Below are 24,629 nucleotides of genomic sequence, written 5' to 3'. Positions count from 1 at the left end.
TGGGGAAAGAACCACTGGAAAACAATATGCTGAATAGTTCCTGGAGCTCACACGCAGCTGGGACTAGTTTTTGTTCTCACCCGCCAGAATGAAAAGATTGTAAAATGAGAGGCATCCTCAGAAGAAGAACACCTTAACAGAGGGTTTTAATAAACCTGGGGAATAAACATCAACTGCTCTGATGTTATGACAACTCAGAAAAGCAAGCCTCAAAAAGATCAAATTGATCCACAATAATTAAAAAAATTTTTTTTGGATTATAGTTGCTTTACTATGTTGTATTAGTTTCTCTTGTACAGAAAAGTGAGTCAGCTATACATATATAATCCTCTTTTTCAGATTTCTTTCCCATTCAGGTTATTATAGAGTAGGGTTCCTTGCACTATACAGTAGGTTGTCATTAGTTACCAATTTAAACAGAACCCAACATGCTTTGAAAAAAAAAACCAACAAAATGCAACATAAAACAAGTTCTCATGTAGCGCATGTAAGGAAAATGACCAGGCAAACAAATTAGCAGGAAAACAATGACACAAAGCCAGGAGAAAAAATGATCGATAGAAACAAACTCAGGAAAGACAGGGGTGATGGAATAGCAGACAAGGACCTTAAAACAGCTATTGTAAATCTTATAAATATGTTCAATATGGAAAGTAAAATACAAAAATAATGAGACAAATGAAAAATATATAAAGACCCAAGGTGAAACCTGCAGGTGAAAAACACAGTGATCTGAAGTGAAATCTGTCTAGGATTGGATTAAGAGCAGATTTAATACTGAAGAAGAAAAGAGATCAGCAAATGTGATGACAAAAAGAACAAAAGCTATCCAGAATTAAGCACACAGAGAAAAGAAGACTGGGGAAAAAAATGAACAGAGCCTAGTAATCCTATAAGACACTATTAAGGGATCTAAAGTAGGTGTAATCTGAGTTGCAAAGGGAAGGGAGAAAGAAATTTATTAGAAGAAATAATGGCTTATTTTCCAAATTTGATGAAAGCTACAAAGCTACAAAGCTAAGAAGCTCAATGAACTCCAAGTATAAAGAAACAAACCCACAAACAGCAAGGCACAATATAATTGAATTGCTGAAGAAACAGTGATAAAGAGAAAATTTTAAGAGCATCCAGAAATAAAAAGACACATACGTTTAGAGGAACAATAGCAAGAATTACAGATTTCTCATCAGAAACATTGCAAACTAGAACATAGGCAATGACATCTTTCATGGATTGAAAAAAAAACCTGTCAATTTGGAATTTTGTACCTGACAAAAATGCCTTCCAGAAGAGACAAAAGCCTGGAAAATTCATCACCAGCAAATCACCACTGTAACAAATGTTAAAGTTTATTAGGCAGAAAAAAATGATACCAGATGGAAATTTGGATTTTTACATAAGAATGAAGAGTTCTAGAAATGGTAAATATGTCAGTATAAATATAATAAATACTTTTTCTTATTTTTAAGCCTTTTAAAAATGTAACAGACCACTCAAATATATTTTAAACTTCCATTAAAATTTCTTCTTGTGTTATTTTGAAAGTATAGTGTTCAATTTCCAATTATTTGGAGAATTTTCCAGATATCTTTGTCTCATCCACTTGTAACATATTTATTTATGGCTTGGTGGCTCAGTTACTAAAGAATCCGCCTGCAATGAAGGAGACACAGGTTTGATCCCTGGGTTGGAAAGATCCCCTGGAGAAGGAAATGGCAACCGATTCCAGTATTTTTGCCTGGAAAATCCCATGTACAGAGGAGCCTGCAGGGCTACAGACCATGGGGTTGCAAGAGTTGGGCACAACTTAGTGACTAAATCACCACCACCACCATACTTTGTATGATTTCAACACTTGTAAATTTGTTGAGATGTGTTTTATAGCCTCAAACATAGGCCATCTTAGTGATGTGTACTTGGAAAGAATGCATATTCTGCTCTTTTAGGTAAAGTGTTGTATGAAAACCATTAGGTCCAGTAGATGGATAGTGTTATACAAGTTTCTATATGCTTATAGATTTTTCTATCTACTTGTTCTGTCAATCACTGAAAGAGAAGTGTTGAAATCTCTAACTATAATCTTGGACTTGTCTTTCATGCTTCAGTTTTATCAGATTTTATTTCATGTATCACAAAGCTCTATTTGCATGTACATACCATCTCAGATTATGTGCTCTGGGTGAGGACTCCATTATTATTATGCAATGTTTCTATTACTCCTTAGTATTATTTATCCTTCTGAAGTCTATTTTGTCTGATATTAATATAGCCATTCTAATTTTCCTTTAATTCTTGTCTGCATAGGATAGTTTTAAAATTCTTTTACTTTAAACTTATCTGTGTCTTCATATTTGAAGTGGCTTTCTTATAGATAGCATATAGGTGGGTCTTGTTTTTTATTTAATCTGACAATCTCTGTCTTCTAATTGGAGTACATACCTTTAATATAACTATTAATTTGAATGGGTTTTAATCTATCATATTACTATTTGTTTTCTCTTTAACCCATTTTTTTCTTTGTTAATTTTCCTACTTTCTTGCCTTCTTTTGAATTAATTGAGTATATTTTAAGATTCTATTTTATTCTCACTATTGTTTATTAACTCTATCTCTTTTGTTTTTTAGTGGTTACGCCATAAAAGTTTTAGTTGATCACAGATTTCCTCCAAACAATATTATATCACTTCACATGTAAAGTGTGAAAACCTTAAATCAGTATATTCATCTTTCCCCACCCAAGCCCTTTATATTATTGTTGTCATACATTTCACTTCTACATAAGCAATAAACCCCACAATACATTATTATTTTTGCTTTAAATAGTCAATTATATTTTAAAGATATTTAAAAATAAGAAAAAACTTTTTAATATTTACAAGTTTATTATTCCCAAAGGATTTTCTCTATCTAATTTTAAGGCTTGGAATAAATTTATAGGAGTCAAGCCATGGTTTGGTAGAAGGCTATACACATAGATCAGTGGAACACAATAGAAACCAGAAATAGACAACACATATACGGACAACTGATTCACAACAAAGATGCCGAGGTAATTCAATGGGGATAGGATAGTATTTTTCAACAACTGCCTTAAAAAAAAGAAGTCTTGATCCTTACCTCCTACTATATACAAAAATTAATTCTGAATGGATCATAGACATAAATGCAAGAGCTTAAACTTAAGGCTTCCAGAAGAAAACACAGGAGAAAATCTTTATGTCTTTGGGTTGGGCAAAGATTTCTTGGATAGGGCATTAAAAAAATAAACATTAAAAGAATACATTGATAAATCAATTTAATCAAAATTAAAAACTTTTGCTCTTCAAAAGGCACTATTATGAAAATGAAAAGCAGGGTAGAAAATGGAAGAAAATGTTTGTAAAAAGTACATCTGATTTACGTTTAGAATATATAGAGAATTCTTAGCACTCAATAATAAGAAAACTCAATTAAAAATGGGCAAGATGTTAGTAAACATTTCACCAAAGAAGATAAGTGAATTGTCAATAAGTACATTGAAAGATGTTCAATGTCATTAATCATGAGGGAAATGCAAACTAAAGCCACATGGTTTACCACATACCTATTAGAATGACTAAAACGTAAGAGACTGACCTTGTGAAGTATTAGTATAAAAGAACCAGAAGTCTCAAATGCCACTGGGAGCATAGTGGTACAACCAACTTTGGACAGTTGTTTGGCAGTTTCTTAAAAATTAATCATACACCTACCATATGATCCAGTCATTCCACACCTAGGCATTTACCCAAGAGAAATGAAAGCATGTGTCCAAACAGAGTCTTGCATAAATGTTCACGGAGCTTTATTTGTAATAGGCATTACCTGATAACAACCCAATAGTTCATCAACAGGTGAATGGATAAACCAATTGTGATTTATCTATACTGTGAAATACTACTCACAATAAAGAAGGAAGTATTGGGTTTCCCTGGCGGGGCTCAGTGCTAAAGAATCCACTTGCCAATGCAGGAGACACAGATTCAATCCCTGGTCAGGGAAGATCCCACATGATGAGGAGCAACTAAGCCTGTGTGCCCCAACTACTGAGCCTGTGCTCTAGAGGCCATGCACCGCGACTACTGAAGCCAGGGCCCTAGAGCGTATGCTCCGCAAAAGGAGAAGCCCCTGGAACGAGAAGCCTGCACTGCAGCTAGAGAGTAGCCCCACTCGCTGCAACGAGAGAAAAGTCTGCACATCAACGAAAACCCAGTGCAGACAAAAATAAAAAGAAAGAAAACTACTGACACATAACAATATGGGTGAATCTTGAGATAATTATGCAGCTGTCAAAAAATAATACACATCATATGGTTCCACTTATATAAAACTCTAAAAGAAGCCAACTTACAGTGACAGAGAGATCAGTGGTTATCTGGGGTAGGTAGGGAGAGATGGGAGGGGGAACTATAAAGAGGCACATGGAAACTTCTGGGGGAGACAAATGATAGGGATTTCACTGGTGTATAAATATGCCAAAACTTATCAAATGGTATACTTTAAATATGTGCAATTTGTTGTCTGTTAATTATACCTTAATAAAACTGTTTGTAACATTTAATGACATGCTTCTTTGTGCCATTTACTATGTTGGAATACTGGTTCATTAGTTGCTAAGTCGTGTCTGACTCTTTGCGACCCCATGGACTGTAGCCTGCCAGGCTACTCCATCCATGGAATTCTCCAGGCAAGAATACTGGAGTGGGTAGCCATTGCCTTCTTCAGGGGAACTTCCCAAGCCAGGGATCCAGCTTGGGTCTCCTACATTGCAGGCAGATTCTTTACCATCTGAGTCACCAGGGAAGCCCATATTTACTATTCTAGATACTGGGGAATAAAACAGTAAATAATGCCCCTCCATGAACTCACAGTGGAAAGGGAACATCCTTATTTCTTGTTTGTCAGCTTGATCCTCTTTCTGCAGACTGGTTTCTTACACATGACAGGACTTCTAGCCACTGACACCCCAAGTCTCACATCTCATTGTTCATATCACTGAGGATATAAGTGAGATACTGTCCTTCCTAAATTTTAATCCAAAAATTTCCCAGGGCTTCTGAGTGGCCTTGCTGGAGTCTGGAGAGCTCCCTTGAACAAAACAGGGGAAAGGGGTCTTGCAAAAAAGTGGTCTGATTAAAGCCATGTGGATCAGAGCATTTCTCAGGAGAAAGGGACAATACTAAGGAGACACGCTGTTACCACCATAATTATTAACATGGAGACACTGGACATGTGTTTCCCAATTCATTCCCAACAGTGGGAAGATCAGGGACCTAGAAGCAACTTGGGCATTCTGATGCTAGCTCTAGTGTTGCAGACTCTATCCCCTTTAAAATCAGAACCTAATAATCCTCCTTTAAAAAAATGTTTAAAAACTTTTTAATGTATTTATTTATTTTTTGGCTGCATTGGGTCTTCATTGCTGCATGTGGGCTTTCTCTAGTTGTGGCAAGTTGGGGCTACTCTCTAGCTGCGGTGCATGGCCTTCTCATTGCCACGGCTTCTCCTGTTGCAGAGCAGGAGACTCAATATGCTCTGACTCAATACCTGTGGCCCATGGGCTCTAGCGCTTGGGCTTAGTTGTTCCACAGGATATGGGATCTTCTGGGACCAGGGATCAAATTCTGTGTCCCCTGCATTGCAAGGCAAATTCTGATCACTGGGCCACCAAGGAAGTCCACTTTGTCTTGTAGAGGCCAGTCTCAACGTGTGGTCTCCAAACCTAGAGCACCATCATCACCTGAGAGTTTGTTAGAAATTCAGATTATCAGTGCCCCATGCCCCGAGGTCTACTGACTCTGAACCTCTGAGGGTGAGTGTGATGAGAAAACAGCTATTGTGAACTGTTATCTAAGCGTTTTACAGTATAACAACTGTTTTCACACTTAGACTCTGAACATTAAGATGAGGACTTGAGTTTAGGATCCCCACCATGAGTTCCCACTTTGCTTTTCCTGGGGCCCCTTTTTAAATAACCACTTAGAGTTGAGGCCAAGAAAAGTTAGTGACTTCTGCCCCAACCACATTGTAAGGGGTTAAGTGCTTGCTACCCTGTTCTCTCCTGCTCCTTCTTGTCCTGAGACGGAGAAGTGCCCTTCCTCTCTTTCATCATTTCCCCCAATCCCTGTTTCTGGAACTTGTGAAGTACTAAATCTTGTACCTTGACTTCCTTTGTGTGAATATATTGAAACTGTGCTTTCAGTCAAAACTATCCAGGATTTTCACTTCCTCAAAGTGGAGCTCAGATACTGAGGGAGCTGCCTGCTGCCCCTGTTTGGGTGGTTAGTGCCTTCTCAGTCACAGGTCATAATCTGCATTTCTTAATTTAAAAAGCCAGCGATGACCCCCCTCAAGACAATGGGGCCCAGAAATCTGTGTTTTAAGTCTTGTCATTCTGCTACATACTTAGATTTTTTTTCCCCAAGATTGCATTTGAACACTTGTTCTTAATTTTAGCTGCATATTGGCATCATCTGTGGATTCTTAAAACTGACGCTTGGATCGCCCCTCCAGAGATTCTGAATTAATCGGTGCAGTCTAAGGGCTTGGCTTTTCTTAGAGTTCCCAGGTGACCTAACATATATCACAGTTTGAGAAGCAGGCATTATAGCACATTAGAGCTCATCGCACGGCTACACATGCTGGGCCTCACTTCAGATCAATTAAGTTGAAATCTCTGAAGATAGGACCCATATATTTATCTAACTATTTGCACATATGTATATATAATATTGTATTATACAGCCCAGAGATTTAAAATACATATACATAATTATATATATACATATATGTGCGTGTGTATGCTCCATCGTGTCTGACTCATTTATATATATAAAATAAAGGGGGACACAGACTCCTATGTCTGTTTTAGTTGTGTCCATACTTGAGCGGGGATTAAAAGGGGCTTATATATTGACCCCGAAAGCCCATCTTTAACACAAGCTGTTAAGCTGCTGTTAAGTTGCCCTGTCCTGTCCTAACACTGGTCATCATAGCAGAGGTGGTACCCAAAGTGCCTTCTGAAGAAATGATGAGCAGCCCAAACGCTAGGCCAGGAGATGAGCCAATCTTATGCCAACCTCAGCAGACCTTGCCCAAGGAGATTACTTCATCCTCAGATAAGATTCATGAATTTGAAGAGGGTCATCTTAGGAGAGACTGACTTCTTCAAGACGATGATAGCCACCCTCAGCATTTTCCCTTTGGAGTCAGTCCAAAAGATCTGGGTTCAAATTCTATTTGGTTTTATTACCTGCCAACTGAGGATATTGAATAAGTTGTTCTCCTTCCTGAGCCTTAGTCATCTTGCTTATGAAATGGAGTTTTGGTGACCAAGTAAAATGATGGGATATCGAATGTGGAAACGCCTTGTAAGCTGTGAAAAACTTTAAAAGGGTTTTAAAATGAGCTCATGTTCTAGATGGGGAGATTGGATATGGAGATATGTTAACTCATCACACAAGGTTTGATAACAGTTTTTAATGGTACAGAGAAAGGAAGCACTGAGAGCTGGTCATCCTTGGCAATTGCTGGAGTCTCTTTGGAACAGCAGAGTGGAAGGGGCACTGGGCCGAGAGAGGAGTCTCAGGTTCTGGGTCCAGCTATGTGACTCATCTATTTACTCATGAGCTAGTCACTGAATACCCCATGAATGGCAAATACTGTGTTAGGCACTGGAGATTCAGTGGTGAATAAGTTGGTCACGGTTTCCTCCTCCTGGAAGTTTAGAAACTGAGACAGGTGTGAGTCAAATAACTGCACAAATAAATGTAAAATCCTAACTGTGATAAGCGACATCAAAAAGAGGCAAATGGAGCAATGGGTGTGTATTATACCAAGGTTTAATTGAGTTATGGAGCCCAGAAAAGTTTTCCTTAACCATGGACAGTTTTGTTTTGCACATTTTTGACTGAGGTGTAATTTCAGTGAATTTTGACAAATGCACACCCAGTGAAATCATCACCCACTTCAAGACATAGAAAGTTTCCATCAATGGAAAAATTCCCACATGATCCTTTCCAGTCAGTCTCCCAGGAAAACACTGAAACTGATTCAATTTCTATAAATATACATTAGTTTTGCCTACTGCAGAATTTTATATAAGTAGAATTATACAGTATATACCTTTTTTGGTCTCATTTCTCTCAGTATTACACTTCTGAATTCATCCATATAATTGCATGTATCATTCTTTTAGTAGTATTATATTTATTATTATTCTTTTATTAGTCTTTTTATTATTCATTTTTTAAATTCTTTCTATTGCATGTGGTTCATTCTTTTTTAATTGGTGAATAGTACTCCATTGTATGAATATACCATAGTTTGTTTATCCAGTCACCCTGTTGATGAATGTTTGGATTGTTTCTTGTTTTGGGTATTATGAATGAAGCTGCTATGAACATTCCTGTTTAAATTATTTTGTGAGAATATGTTTTCATTTCTTTTAGGCAGTAGGGATACAAGAATAGAATTCCTGGTCATAGATTAGATATATATACTTAATGAGAAGCTGCCAAATAGTTCTCCAAAGTAGTTCTGCTATTTTTGTACGAATACCAGCAGTATATGTATGGGAGTTCCAGTTGCTTTATATCCCCACCAACATTTGTTACTGTCAGTTTTTAGAAAATTATTAAATTTGAGTATGTTTGTGAAGTGGTATCTAATTATGGTTTTAATTTTCCATATTAAGGAGGGATGATTTGAAGCTGACATCTGAAGGATGAGAAGTAGACCAGGTAAAGAGGATGGGGGTTGAGCACTCCAGGCAAAGAGAACAGAATGCATAAAGGTGCCAAGGGAACAGAGCAATCATAAAGAACACAAAAGGAGTGAGGTGTAGGGTGAGGCTGGTGAGGGGAGTGATGGGAAGTATCAAACCATTCACTTTCAAGGGATCATGTGGGTCTGGGCCATGCAGACACCAGCAGTGAGTGACCAGAGTGAACTTAAAAGAAAAAAAAGGTCACACCAAAAAACTCAGTAATGTCCTGGACCGCATAAAACCCCAGAAATTTCCTATTATTCTGGGAAGTAGAGAGGGAGGCTCATTATGACCAAAATTGAATTTCTTGTCTTCTTGGCAGAAAGGTGCTCAGAATGGATTAAATTTCATTCAAAGAAGTGAAAGAAATGAGCATTTCTTGCATGTGACCATTGCAGTTGCAAATTCATGCTTACTTCAAATGAAAGAGTAGGATTTCTGGGTGGTGTTGAGTATGCGTTTGAGGTTTGAGACCATGAATTTAAAATGATGTCATTCTCTGTATGATTTTTTTCTCAGGCAACATTCAGCTGCTCAAGCACATGGTGTGAAACCTCATCTCAGAGGTTGCTTAGCCAGGTTGTGGTTTTTCTAGGAAAGAATGTTGGCGAGTAAGGTGAGTAAGGAAACAATTATAATGATGAATCTTGGGCTCTAAACTGGACCAGGAGGGAAGTGAAGAATGGACAATGAGAATTTGTGGGATTAATGGATTAGTGGTCTCAATGAGATTGAAGAATGACAGCAAATGAGGTCCTAGAACATGGAACTGAAAGGATAGAAGAGTAAATGGAAAGTGAGATCTATGATATTTTCATATTCCAAAGATGGAGCCTTTTATGGATCACTAAAATGTTGAGGGTGTAACCATGGAAGTGGTGGCTCAGTTGAGAAGGTTTCTGGAGATAAGAGACCAAGGTATTGACTAGATCATAAACATGAATACTGAACTCACCCAGAGTTCAATGATTGTGCTAACAGCTGGAAGGAGCAGGGGAAAAATTACTTTGGTGGGTCAGAAGATGACAGCAATCAAGATGGGCAGGGTGGTATATCTGAATGGAAAGAGCAGATCTTTGCAGAGAAAAGAGTAGGGAAACCAGAGGGAAGTTCAATGTCAAACTCTATTAACACTTGCATCCTTCCAAAGACAATGAACCACACCAAAAACAAATGAACGAACCAACCAATCAACCAAACCAGGAAAGCCTTTCAATTGAGAATGCTCTATCTTGTCACTAAGAGGCACTATCAATACTGGAAAACCAGATCTCCAAGCAGTCCCTGGGATGGGAAAATCCCCTGGAGAAGGCAAAGGCTAGCCACTCCAGTATTTTTGGTCTGGAGAATTCCATGGACTGTGGTCCATGGGGTCACGAAGAGTTGGACATGACTGAGTGACTTTCACGTCACTTCACTTCACTTCACTTCAAGCAGTCCCTGGAGGCCAGGAAAATGTGTTTTAGCCTGAGCCCTGAGGACCTCTAAGTCTCTTATGAGATATTACAAGGAGTTCAGCCATCCTCCCACACAGCTGCACACACCTGTAGAGAGAATGTTTATGTGTAATATAAACCTTAAAAAAGAGGAAAAAGTTAAATTCCTTGTTGTTCAGTTGCTCAGCTGTGTCCAATTCTTTGTAACTCCATGGACTTCGGCACACCAGGGTTCCCTGTCCTTCACTATCTCTCAGAATTTGCTCAGACTCATGTCCATCGAGTCAATGATGCTATGCAACATCTCATCCTCTCTCGCCCTCTTCTCCTCCTGTCCTCCATCTTTCCCAAAATTAAGAGTTTTTTTCTAATGAGTCTGCTCTTCGCATCAGGTAGCCAAAGTATTGGAGCTTCAGCTTCAGCATCAGTCCTAGATTCCTTTAAAAAAGGTACTGAGTTATAAGATTTTTTTTTCCCCCTAAAAGGAGGTCTGAAACCACAGCTACTATCATGGAATTTGATGACATTTTCTTCTAGGTAAAAAGAATCCTCATAACTGCAGGTTTTTAGAGTTGATGGTAACACTGTACTTTAAAATTTTCTTCCTGAATCACTTTTTGTAAGAAGCATGACACAGTGGGAAGAGCAGAGGGGCTGGAGTTAATATTGTAGCAGCAGCAGCAGCAGCAGCAGCAGCAGCAGCAGCAGCAGCAGCAGCAGCAGCAGCAGCAGCAATAGTATTTATCATTATCACCAACATTTGAGTGTTTACATGAACCAGAAACCGATCTAAACATTGTACATAAGTTTAGTCATTTACTGCTCTTAAATCATATGAGTTAAGTATGTAGCAATACTATCATTAACATCATTTGACAGATAAATAGGATCCAGAGGGACAGGTCACTTGTCCAAGCCACAGTTAGTAGATGGTGGTGGCAGTAGTGGGGTGGACTTGTTTTCCCTACCCAGAATAGTCCAAGTTATGCAAGAGAAAACACCTCTGAATCTCAGTAGCTTAAGTCAATAGGAACTACCAGTTTAGCAGGAGGTCTGGGGTTTTCATGCTAACTTAGGAACCCAGGCTGACATAAGCTTCATTTTGACACATGCCAGTGATCATGATCACTGATCTCCATGCAGGGAAGAGAGTATGCTCCGGTGTCTTCAACTGAAAAGAAATCCTGCTTAAAAATGATGCATGTCACTTTTCACTGGCCTGGTGGAAGCAAGTCACATGCTACTCCCCCCTTCAAGAGGAAAGGAAAGGCACCCCTGCTGTGTTCCTAGAAGGAGGCAAACCAGATTTTTTTGGTAGTAATGATTACCAACACCATTCAGATCCTGGGTAATTTATGCCTCTCTGTCTCAATTTCCCAACCCACTAAACGAGCACCATTGTTCTGTAAGGATTCCTTGTTCAAAGTCTCCCCATCAGATACAGATTTTGATGATGAGGCAGGATGGTTGCATCCCATCAAAACTCCCATCAGCTGAAAATCCTGGTCTCACCAGGAGCCCTGTAGCCCTCCAACCAGAGCTGTCTGCACAATGGCCTTTGTCCAAAGACACATGCCAAGCTTTTTATCACTCACCTGAGGTCTTGAAGGATAATGCTTCATTTAGGTCAACAATACGCCATAGTTGTAGCTTGCTAGAAAGCTCAGGCTGGAACCACCAGGTGTCTGGTTCACACTGAAAGCTTGAGACCACTTTGGCTTGAGTGAAGGTTATGGTGAATGCTCCTTCTTCCAGATTTTTCAAGTTTTCACTTCAAATTGAGTCAGGTCACCAGGACTGCTTACTTGGCCCCTCTGTTTCATTCCACAGACACTCCCCCGGATGTCTGCTCTGAGTCAGGGATGAGCTAAGACCCAGAAACTCCTTTAGCAACCAAGGACTGATGATGCTCAGGTTGTACCAAAAATATCCTTAGAAAGGGCATTCCCCAAACTTCCATCCAAACAGTAGTGACACTGCCAGAGCACCCAGCTGGTTCCTTTCCAATGGGTCGTTTTGCTGTGCAGTCATTTGCCCTCTTCCTCGCTCTTCTAATAAGCTGGGTTGTGAACTTCGTGATAGTAGGGACCACTTTTTCACGTAGGTTTCACGGCACACAGTAAGTACTCAGTAAATGTTTGCTGCACAAAAATACTTCTGAAGATATTTCGTATAGTTAATACATGTTGACTTCCTTGTAGAATTTAGTGCCCAAACTGCCTAACGAGCAATTAGTCTAGTTGATTTTCAGGCCTGAGATTCTAGGTAGTTAAAATAAGGCCAAAATGGGGGCGGGGGAATAGAAGGGCGAAGAAAAGGAGGACATTTCACGCAGAGGGAGATGAAGAAGCAGTAAAGCACAAGGTAATACCAGGCACGCGGAGTGCACCACTTAGCCTAGAAGGTTAATACAGGGGGTTAAAGTGGGAGGTTGAAGCCAGATGCGAGGAATAGGTCTAAGGTTAAAGTCCAGAAGGAAGTCCAGGAGGAAGAAATAATAGGAGTTTGATAGGGAACAATAAGAGTAAGGCCGGCGGTGCATTAAATTTTGCAGCCAAGACCTCCAACTAATGAAAGGCAGGATGGGCGGAGGAAATATATTCTCAAAGCTTCCTCTTATTTATGGGAGCTCCGACTTCGCAGAGGAATCAGCAGAACACAGAACCGTCGGTTCCCCAAGGCCAAGAAAGCCGGAGGAGCCCCGCCTCGAACCGTCACGTGGCCAGAAGCGCCCTTGGCACGTGACCCACCTCCCGCTAGGCCAATCAGCCTCTGCAGGGGCGGGGACGCGGAATCCGAGGGGCGGGGGATCGATTGAGCCTGCCTCCTCTCGCGAGCCTTGATGCTGTCGCTCCTCAGCCGCCCACGGCCCGGAGCGAAGGTCTCGCGAGGCTTGGGCGCTGCGGCGGTAGGAGGAGGACGGGGAAGGACGGAGCCCTGCCACGGCTGCCTCCCTCGCTCTCTCCCTCGCGCACTCGCCCGCCCCCTCCCTCCCTCCCCTCCCTTCCCCGGCCCCGGCTCCGGCCCCGGCCCATTCGCTGTTCCGTCTTCTGCAGGGAGGATGTCGGGCTCGTCGCTTCCCAGTGCCCTGGCCCTCTCACTGTTGCTGGTTTCTGGCTCCCTCCTCCCAGGGCCAGGCGCCGCTCAGAACGGTAAGCAGGGCGCCGGGGGCCGGCCGGGCGGGGGCTGAGGGACGGTGGCGGCCGGAGAGGGCATTTCGGGGCCGGAGGAGGTGGCGGAGTCCGGGGAAGGGGGCTGGTCGAAGTCTGAGGTGCTGCGGGCCCGACAGGACCAAATGCCGGTCGCGAGTTCGAAGAGGCGCGCGGGTGTGAGAACCAGAGGCGCCTGTCCGAGAGCTGGGGGCGTCCGATAAGAGCTTGAGGTGTTGCTAATTTAGAGGCTCCTCATCTTGGGGCTCGTCGCTCCGAGTCGGGGAGGGGTCCCCGAAGAAGCCGACCTGAGGAGCTGGAGTAGCGGGGGCGGATGAGGAAGGGGTGCAGTGTTTAAAGAAGGCTACACAAGACCGACATTTGTGTTTAAGGTGACAGAGAGTGGTATCAGGCTCCAGAGATGAACGGGGGTCCTGGGCGCTGGAGTCGTCCAAGGTTCTTCTGGGGCCCTGTAAGACTGGTGACATCCTTAAAAAATAATGAGACGTTGGGGGAAGGGAGTCCTGAAGAATACTGAGCAGAGTACTAGAGCCCTAAGGAGGGGGTAAGGAATCAGGGAGCCTTGGCTGTGGAGGTGGCGGGAAGGTGGGTGGAAAGCCGAGGTAGTGGGTTGACTGCAATAGGGGATCTGGAAAGAGGAGCAGCAGAAGCTGTAAACGAAGTGGGGGAAGAGGGCTGGGTTTGCTAAGGAGGGTGGAGTGTTGGGCATTCTAGGGTAGTGGTTGGGAGAGCAAAAAGGAGTTTCTAAATAAGGAGAGGAAAAACGAGCAGAGGATGGGGAGAAAGGGTTGAAACTGAGGTAGGGGGAATTATTTGTTAGAGAAATAAGGATGCCTGGCTATAGAAATGGAAGTAGGGGAAGACAGAAAATAAGGGAAGGGAGTAAAATGCAGGAAGCCGGGGGTGTAATGTTAGTTTGCAGTGTGGAGGATATATTAGGGAAGGGAGGAGCTGAGTTTTGGCAAGTGCTGTATGATATTGGTTGGGCCTTTCACACAGCTGAAACTGCAGTGGTGGGATTGAGGGCCGGCACTGGAGAGAGGGAGATGGAGGGAAGTGTGTTTTTAAGGTCGAAAAGTTTCAAAACAGAAGAGACATTATTTCTGAGGAACATAAAAGTAGTCCCTGGGATGTGTTCAGGGTACAGTGGAAAGGAGATGATTGAACTGAAGATAATTGAACTGGGTTTTGAACTGAAATCCCTTAGAGAAGATGGATACATGGTGGGGAAGCATGGTGATGGGGGATCTAGACAAAAAAGATTCTGATTGTTAAAGATATGTGTTAAAATTCAGCTGCTGAATCAATCTTTTAGAGATGAGATTAGAAGTATTGTGAACCAGTTTCTGCTCTTGTGGAGACAGCCTTTAAGAAATTTCAAAAATATTTTTTCTAGGAAAAAAATTGTGAGGTTGAACTCATTCATGACTTTACTGGAAATTCTGTAAAAAACTGTAAAAAATTCTGAAAAACTGTAAATTCTTTTTGCTAATTCTTTGGTGTTTCTTTGTTGTTATGCTAGAATAGTTTAAAATTACTCTTGTTGGAATAGCTGAAATTAAAATGGCTTTCACTAAAAAATAAAATCAGTGATAAAGCTAATGGAGTTAAGCATTCTAAGGAGAATGCGTACTTAAAATGCTGAAGATTACACTGAAAATATATCAGTCAAGGTCGAAAAAGCATCAGTTAAATGTAAGTGTTTGTTGTACCAAATCATACAAATAAAATCTTATGTATGCTTCATGGCTTTGAATGATCACTGCAGGGGTCAGGAAGGAAACATTCTTCTATTTCTAGCATTGAATATGTGAAGCATATTGGGTATTTTACACTTCAAAGCATGAGGCCACTGTGGAAGGCAAGGTAGAGTTAGTCTGATTTGTCTCATCAGTTTTTAGTCTGTGTTACCAATAATTTCAGCTATTCAGTTTGTGGGAAAAGCAAGGTTTCATTAGGCACAATAGGCGAGAGATTTTGATCTTAACATGTTTAATCTCTGCGCTGGCACACAGCTTCTTAGAAAATTTATAATACAGTGAAATTGTAGTTTCTTAGCAACTAAAGCAAGGCTTTTGCATAGGCCTATGAAGACTCATCTGGCTATTCTCAGTGACATGTGTTCTAAATACAGCATAGTGCAGCCTTTTCCTTGAAATGAGCTTGAATTCAGTCACGTGACTCGTGAAGTGAAGCTGAGCTTGTAGTTGACCCAAATGAATGTAAATTTAATTCAAGAAAAAAAGGCTGTTTTTTGAGTTTGAGTCCATATAGGTAAGGATGCCTTTTTATAGCATGTCTGTAAGATTAAAATTTTCTATTGGTAATAGCTCTTCAGTAGTCTGACCTCATGTCTTGGGGTTTGTATTTTCTTATAGTGTTTCAGAAGTAGATACTGTGTTCTAGATGAACTTGAAAAGTTGGATTATCTATTTAAAATGATGACTTTAAAAAAGAAACCTCCCCAAACCTGGAAGTATTTCTGGTTTAAGTATGTGGTAGTTTAGATTGAGTGTAGATGCTTTTCAAAAGGTCTGTTGCATCATTCCTAAAGTGAAGAATTTGAATTAGATGACCCTTAAGGTCTCCTCTAGCTGTGATCCATGCCAGAGAGATTCAGGGCTTTTCATTCAGATAGGATTTGTTTCCCATCCAGATATAGACTTGTAGGATCATAGTTTCAAGTAAAATGCTTATTTAAGGTGTCATTTTAAAGGAAGAAGCCTGACCTAAAAAAGAAACTTCCTGGTAAGACTTTGAAAGCTTTAGACTGAAACTAAAATTGAATTTAGTGTAAACCAGGCAGTATTATATGATGGTCAAGAGCACAGACTTTGGATCCTGATAGACCTGGGTTTGAGCCCCATCTCTTGGACTGAGTGACCTTGAGTAATATGCTTACTACTTCCAAGTCTCAGTTTTATCATCTGTAAAATGGGGTTTATAATAATGCAGTCCCCTAGGGATGATGTGAGAATTAAATGAAACAGTTTTAAAGCACTTAGATGTCTGCCTGGCTTATAATTAGTTTTGGGGGAGTAAATTTTTACTATATGTAACACTTGTTACTATATGTAACATATGTTACTATATGTAACATATGCTACTTTACTATATGTAGCATAACAGTACTATATGTACTAAGTGTAGCATAACAGTACTATATGTACTGTGTGCTTACTATAGTGAGTAAATGTTAGCTGTTTACTATTATTATCCTTTAGAAATACCATTATTAATTACTTATTTTTCTTTGTATGTATATTGAGCTTTGTTAATGCTGCTCACTGTCATCTTAAATAAAGTTAAATAGGGCATTTGAAGGCCCCAGATTTGTGCTTTTTGCTTATGTAACTTTATTTAGAAAAGTGACCAGCTGTGTTGCGTCTGCATTTGTATATTCTGGTGAGGAAGTTCATATTTCCATTTCATTGTCTGGGAGATTTCATGTTTTTGTTTTGTTTCAGTGAACTAAATATCTTGTTGTGAATAAGAGAAATAGAATGTAGTGCCTGGACCACAGTGAAGTGTTGGAGGTGTTAGCTGATGAGTGCATGTGAAGTGTGAAAATGTAATATATTCATATTGAAAATATAAAAATAGATAACACTGTTTAGTGGGAGAAAATGAATCTGATGAATTTTATTATTAGTGATCTAAATTTTAAGAAACCATTTTGCTTGGATGATACTAGATAGTTGTGAACATTGTGTAAAAATGCCAGTATTTGCATGAGATGATTCATGAATCTTTTTCTTTTCTGTCAAGTGCTGTTTGCTTCAGTGGTTTGGCAGTTTTCTCTCCTTGAGTATGTTTTTAGACATTTGCTGTTGATTGTGCATCTCTCCTTTGGGTGAACTAAAATGAGCAATGGAAGACATGGTATCTATGGCAGCTGTGGCACAAATAACATGCCAAATATCAAGCAACAAATCTTAACATAATTAGTCCAAAAAGAGATTTTAAATGACCAGAAGAAATTGTTTGCCTTGAAATTCATTAGCATTTCCTAAGGAGATCATAAGCCTCCAGACCCTCATGCAGCTGACAGCAGTGTCACTACTGATGTAATGAAGCACCCAGGCACGAGAAATTGGTCAGGGGACCAGGGTGGAAAGGCCATGTTACAACATCAGGATCTGTTTCTGGGCTGTTAGTCTTTGCTTTTCAGGGTTCCTGGATTCAAATTAGAAAAGAGATGCAGTTAGGTTTTTGTGTTGCCTGACATAACAGAGCTTATCCTGTTAGTATTCCATGGTTTAAAACAGCAAAAGACAATAAAAGCCTTTACGTGTAAATGTGCCCCACAGTCCAAACATTTGGCGTAAATTAAGATTGAAGTTCATTACAGGTCTGGTTTTGTGTGAGTTATGCAAATCCTCATGAAAAATTAGACTGCTTTGTCTTAAAGTAATTCCTTGATTTTTTTCATTAATACAGTTTTGATGGGAAACATTTTCTCTTGTGGCGTATACATTTAGACATTAATAAAAGGCAAAATGTCATTGTGTTGTCTTTATTCATATTTTTAAAATAAAAATAAATATTTAATGGGTCTGCAAAGATAACCAGATATGAGTAGAAAACTGCTCTGGCAGTTTGGACATTGTTTTTCATTTATTTAGTTTGAGCTGTTTTTTCAAAGTTAAGATATTTCATATTTAAAATCTGAAATTTTTGCTGGGTCCATGTAAAGGTATTTTTACAAGACAGTTTGGGAAGAAGATAAGGTGTTCATATCTGTACAAATGAAGCATGTAGAAAAGTAAGGAATGATTGGGATATCACACAAGAGATGTTCAATGAAAGCTTGAATAAAATTTTGCAAAGAAATTTTGGAAAAGAGAATTCTATGAAAAAGTGTCTGAGGCAGTCTCTTTACAGTGAGCACATTCTGGGCGGGATCAAAGGTGGAGAATGAAGTTCTGAGAGAAAAGACAGAAGAAAGGCTATAGTTCTAGTACACGGAAGAAACAGAAAGCAAGAAATGAGAAATGAATCTGATGAGCATCTGGATAAATAGAATCTGTTAGAAAAGACCAGGGTCCTCTGGAGTAAATCTGTACATCAAAATTAAGATGTGTAATGATGAAAAATCATCTCCTGAATAGAACAGCTGACCTTGCTTTCCGTGTGCCTCTTTTAACAAAACACTGTCATTTTACATGAATTTTTACAAATGCCATCGATGATATGGGGCTTAATTTTAAGCACCTTAGATAATGCATTTTTAAATTGTGAGGTTTTGATGGATTTTTTTCCCCTGAATTCCTAATTTTAGTTGATAGGGATTAGCTTTGTAAAGGCAGGAAACCTCTCCAGTAAAACTAGTTGAAAATAAACTATTACATTCTATAAGCTTTTATATAGAAAAGTAAACTTCTCACTGAATTTAAAGTAAAATATTGTAGTGATCTATGTAAAGCATTATTCCAGAGGTATTGATATGTACATTAAAAAAGTTGAATACACAAGTAAATTTTATGTTTTTCAAGTTTATTCAAGAGTCAAGATTTGTGCAATTCAGGTTTACTGTGTAATCTAAAATCGAAAGTAACCTAAGTTTTTATTGTTTGTTTTTGTATATATGCAAAGACAGATGTTTAATAGTCAAACCTAATTAACTTGAGGTTATTTTTTTCTTATCATTGAGAACTTTTAATTGGTCTGTGTGGAAACGGGGTTTACTAAATGTTTAAAGAGTTCCCCTAAGTATCTAGATTATTTGCATACAGTAAGTTAGTTGTAGATTTATTTGATGTCCCTCAGACATCTACTGGTTGTTTGTTTTGTTTCTTGTTTCTGTTGTGTTTCAAATTAAAAAACCCAGTCTTACCTTTTCATTAAAGCTGTATTAAGTTCCTTCTTCTTTTGCATTTCTGAAAACAATTATGGAATGTTTTAAGACTAACCTTTCCACATCCTGAAACCTTACAGTATAGTAATGGTTTTTTGCAGAAGTATGTCAGTTTGGATGTGCTTTGCTTCCCTTTGCTTTGTCTTGATTTATATCATTGTTACACCCAAGTATTGCTTCAAACTAACTAGACAGCGAAACAGAATGAGATGACTTGAAGTCACTCTGAAGGTGTCAGGATTATATATATTATGTAAAACTATTATTAGAAAACATTAAGTTCTAAATTGTACCAATAATTTTAATCAATTTCAAATGTATACTCATATTCTAGAGATGATTAAATATAAAATACAAGACAGGTCAAGTCCTTTCTGATAGAATACTAACAAGGCAGAATGTTTCATATGCTGCTAAGTTGCTAAGTAGCTTCAGTTGTGTCCAACTCTGTGCAACCCCAGAAACGGCAGCCTACCAGGCTCCCCTGTCCCTAGGATTCTCCAGGCAAGAACACTGGAGTGGGTTGCCATTTCCTTCTCCTGTTTCATATGCAGTGAAGTGAAGTCGCTCAGTTGTGTCCGACTCTTTGCGACCCCATGGACTGTGGCCTATCAGGCTCCTCTGTCCATGGGATTTTCCAGGCAAGAGTGCTGGAGTGGATTGTCATTTCCTTCTCCAGGGGAGCTTAAAATCACACAGTTCTATTAACCTTACCATTTAGAAGGCCTAGAGAGAGAATGCTTTGTTTTAATGAAGTTTAGAAACTTACTTTCTTGAAATTAAGGAAAACTGACTTTGAGGCATCCACTGTTTTGAAATCCAACTGCCTGTAAACCTGTTTCAGATGACACTTGTAGTTTATGTTTCAGGGAAGGCAGAATGGTGTATGTTATAGAGATCGCATATTAAACTTGCTGGGAAAATTGCCAGTGTGAATGAAACAATTAAGAAATGAAAATCACTCCCTGGTAGGTAGATATTTTGTGTTTTCTCTGTTGGTTGAAAAGTAGTTGGCTACTGAAGAGGCAATGAAAAGACAGTGAAGCACACTTAACTAATTGTATTTTTATGTTATCATTTGAGGAGCTTTGCTTTCTATTTTTGAATTAATTTCTCCTGTCCCTTATGCATTTTTTAAAGACCTTTAAACCTGTTCATTATAGTTGAATGGGTAAACCCAAGCATTACTTGAATTAAGTCTGAGGAAGTTTGTAGATTGATATTCCTTAGAAACAGAGTGTCAAAGTCTCAGATTATAAATTTATTCATTATTTTACTATAAATTGGTTAGGTCCATTTCCTATTTTTTCTTCTGTACATTTTTGTCAGAATTTCAAACTTGAAAAAGTAGAATGAGTAATGTAATAAATGTCCATATAATTATCATCTAGTGTCAGTAGTTATCAGCCATATCCTTGCTGCTTATTAATTTAAAAATAACCTGAAAAATTAACATTACAAATTAAAATTTTCTAGGTGTTGAAATGTAGTTAAGGATTAGCTTATATTCATAATGTAGAAATAATTTGGTTCATATACAATCATGTTGTAATGACTTTAAAAATATAAAAGCTTTTTAGCAAAAGACTTTCAAACTTTTGACCCAGATAAATAGGTTTTATTTGTGACTAAGTATATGTAGAAATATGTAATGTTTTGTGAAACAATACCTTTCCTTATGCTGTAATATATTTAAAGGAAATTATTGTTACATTCTAAATTGATTTCATAATTCATTAACAGGCTTTGAGATTCATGTTTGAAAGAGCATTGTCACGTATGGAGTAGTTTTATTTTACTTACATATACCATGTACTGTGGAGCAATATGATTTTTATAAGCATAATAAGGATTTTCACAAGGCATTTATCTGTAATATCAACATGTACTGTTATTAGTCATTATTAGTAAAGAGAATACAGCATTGTTTAACAATACATTACCCATTACTTATATAATATTGATTCTTCCATCCCATTTGAATTTCTGAAAAAGGGAAGGCTATAATAATTTGAATATCATGTTTAGTTGTCCTTTCTTTTAAATTAGAGCTAATAGTCATCATTCCCTAGCCCTACCTTTGAGTTATTGGTTGAGTACGAGACTGGAACGCTGCTGTTTTTTCCGAGCTGAATGCTTACTCTGATGCTGTTGTTTGAGGCACATTTCTGGTGAGTACAGAGTAACTTGAACACTGGCCAAGGGAAGGAAGGGAGAGGGAAGCAGAACCATCACTGAAGAATTATTTGCCTTTCATGTAAGATACTAGAGTAGCAAGTTTATTTTCTTGTCTTTAGATATCACTGCTACTTGAAGGAAAAAAAGGCAAGATGTCTTGTCCTGTGTTGCCAACTACTTTTGAAGTAATTTTCAATCCATAGACTGAATGAAAATGTTAAATTTAAATTAGGATTTTTCAATTTTATAAGTTTAACAGGTTGGAAGCCATTGTGGACCAAGTAGAAAAAAGTAGCCAAGCAGCTACAGCATTGAAATTATATCATTAATCCTGAATCTCAAATAATTCATCAAGAAGGATGAAATAAATGGCTTTAATGCAAACCAGAAAGGGCTGCTACCTGGAAAAGATCAAGTATAAAGAGGTTTCAAGTAACGTGCAGTGAAATGTCATTGAATTACTCTTAGACCAATAAGATAGTGATCACGTATCAAAATTATGGTTTCTATTTTCTTGCTAGGATTGAAGTCCAAATAGTTATCAACACATTCCAACCACATTTAGGAAAAGATGCAGATAGTTATACGCTGATGGTAGCATAAGACAGGAGAAAAACTTGAAGGAGCTAAATTTAGGAAAAGGGAGCACTAGGGGGATGTGATTATCTATTAATACCTTCAAGGTAGCAGTGTAAATGAAGTAAGGGAATTAGGTAGTCTCCAAAGATGGATGGGCTGTATCAAAGAGCAGTGGCTTAGACCACTGGGAAGAAAAAGCATAGGTTTAGTATTAAGAAGATGATTTAAATGCAACTAGCAGAATAGAGTTATTTGCACTCACTTATAATCAGAGCCATTATAAGTAGGGCAAAGAATGGGTTGATAGGGACCTCATAAAATAGAATATCTCTTTTTGTTATATCTAGTACTTGTTTAGGAGCTCAGTAGGAGAAAAAAAACCTCTATGGGAATGAATAGGCAATGAGATGGATTTTGAAGAAAGGTGTGTTTTTTTTGGCCATGCCCTTTGGCTTGGGGTAATGTCTCCTCCACCTGGAACTGAACATAGGCCTTCTGTGGTGAAAATAGAGAGTCCTAACCCCTGGCCTGCCAGGGAATTCCCTTTCCAGAAGTTTTTAAGGGTCAAAAATTAGTTTGTTTCTAGCTCTAAATTTCTGTGATTATGATTCAAGAAAAATAGTAGATTAATTTTGGAATCCATTAAAGTAGCTTTTAAGACCTGCTGGTAATACTTTAAACAGAATTCTGTTTATTATAACCTTCATAAGCAACTTCTTTTTGTTTAGTTATAAAAAACTGAAATTTTCCCAATGTCTGTTTAACACATAGAAGCATAAGCTTCATAAGAGTTCATTCATTAGACTGGAGCCTAGTAAAAGTTTAATCTTTGGCTCTTAGAAATTAGGTCCATTTTAGCTGTTAAGAAGGGCTTATCAGAAAGTGAGCACTTCAGATTAATTCTTAAGGCTTTATCAGTCAAAACTGCTGTGATAGAAACCCCAGCCTGTTTTATGAGTGGAGACGGTGGTGCAATACTTTGGTGGAGATGGGAGCTCATTTTAATTATCTGAAAGAGTGTAGGGTTGCCAGATCAAAATGCGGGATGCCCAGTTATATTTGAATTTCAGAAAAATAATGAGGAATTTTTACTTGGCTCATCTGGTGATCCTAGAAGAATGTCTTTTTTTGCTTTGCTATTTTTACCTTCCATTTAGAACTTAATAAAGAGTCTTGTAATTTGATAAGTTTTTGTGTATTAAAGTAGTGTTAGAATCACTCAGTCGTGTCCAACTCTTTGGAGTTCCACAGACTGTAAAGATCCCCAGGCTCCTCTGTCCATGGAATTCTTCAGGCAATAATCCTGGAGTAGATTGCTATTCCCTTCTCCAGAGGATCTTCCTGACCCAGAGATCAAACCTGGGTCTCCTGCATTGCAGGCAGATTCTTTTCCATTTGATCTACAGGAAAGACCTGTGTTGTGTATTCAAAGAAACCTTTAAAAAGTAGATTTAATATGAGCAAAATCATGTTACATTGCAAATTCTGTATGAGTAAATGTAGTTTGAAAAGTGAAAGTGAAGTTGCTTAGTCGTATCCGACTCTTTGTGACCCTATGGGCTGTAGCCTACCAGGCTCCTCCCTCCTTGGGATTCTCCAGGCAAGAGTTCTGGAGTGGGTTGCCATTTCCTTCTTCAGGGGAATCTTCCCGACCCAGGGATCGAACCCCGGTCTCCTGCATTCCAGGCAGACGCTTTAACCTCTGAGCCACTGTTATCTCACATTTCTATATATATTTTTTCAATTCTGCTATCTTATATTTGACAGTTTTTCATTTATTCTTTTAAAAATTAAAGCTATTTTAAGGTGAGGTGAGGGTCTCGGGCTTTTTCCCCCCCCGCAGTTCCCCTTTTCTCTTCTTACCTAAGTGAATAGTGAAAGTCACTAAGTAGTGTCTGACTCTTTGTGACCCCATGGATTATACATGTAGTCCATGAAATTCTCCAGGCCAGAATACTGGAGTGGGTAGCCTTTTGCTTCTCCAGGGATCTTCCTAACCCAGGGATCAAACCCAGCTCTCCATCATTGCACGTGGATTCTTTACCAGCTGAGCCACCAGGGAAGCCCAAGATTACTGGAGTGGGTAGTCTATCCCTTCTCCCACAGATCTTCCTGACTCAGGAATGGAACCGGGGTCTCCTGCATTCAAGAAATACAATCATTGACCTTCCCTAGGAGAGGGGGATAATTCAGTGAAAAGGCCAGTCTGGTAACAATCATCTGAAAACGAGTATTTTATGATATGATAGAGTCATGACCAAACCTGAAATAATCTGGCCCTTTTCACTGGAACTTTATTTTCCTCTTCACTTTGCTATGAACTATTCAAGAATCAGCTGGCAGATTCTTTACCAGCTGAGCTACCAGGGAAGCCCTTCCTTAGCTAGAGTATTTTAAAATTTAGGACACTATTGTTTGAGGGTATATGATAAAGATGGGGCTCTTCGTTCAAAGATTGTCCCTTCCAGTTTTTCCTTAGAGTTTTGGAACATATTTGCTTTCTTGTCTTGGAAGAAGAAAAGAAATGAATGAAGATATGACTGCCCACACCCTTTTCTTCTTAGTGGGTTCAGAATAATTTTTAACTTGCTTAATTATAACCACCTGATTTAGAGAATTAGGGA

The 24,629-nt window shown here is 38.9% G+C and overlaps 2 protein-coding genes across 2 annotated transcripts in view; one reads left to right on the top strand and one right to left on the bottom strand.

Annotated features, from left to right (window-relative positions):
• Positions 1 to 12,922, bottom strand: part of CD276 (CD276 molecule) — an 82,128-nt gene extending 69,206 nt beyond the window's left edge. The window contains exon 1 of the mRNA XM_069595597.1: positions 11,817 to 12,922. Coding sequence (XP_069451698.1) covers positions 11,817 to 11,843 — 27 coding nt within the window. The 5' untranslated portion in view covers positions 11,844 to 12,922. The remainder of the gene's footprint in view (positions 1 to 11,816) is intronic.
• Positions 12,923 to 13,018: 96 nt separating this feature from the next.
• NPTN (neuroplastin) overlaps positions 13,019 to 24,629 on the top strand; it is a 66,399-nt gene continuing 54,788 nt past the window's right edge. Inside the window, exon 1 of the mRNA XM_069595592.1 lies at positions 13,019 to 13,373. Coding sequence (XP_069451693.1) covers positions 13,064 to 13,373 — 310 coding nt within the window. The 5' untranslated portion in view covers positions 13,019 to 13,063. The remainder of the gene's footprint in view (positions 13,374 to 24,629) is intronic.

The sequence above is a fragment of the Ovis canadensis genome, chromosome 7 (assembly GCF_042477335.2).
Source record: "Ovis canadensis isolate MfBH-ARS-UI-01 breed Bighorn chromosome 7, ARS-UI_OviCan_v2, whole genome shotgun sequence".
Taxonomy (NCBI): Eukaryota; Metazoa; Chordata; class Mammalia; order Artiodactyla; family Bovidae; genus Ovis; species Ovis canadensis.
The sequence above is the reverse complement of the archived record's forward strand: the minus strand, read 5'-3'. Positions and strand labels throughout refer to the sequence as shown.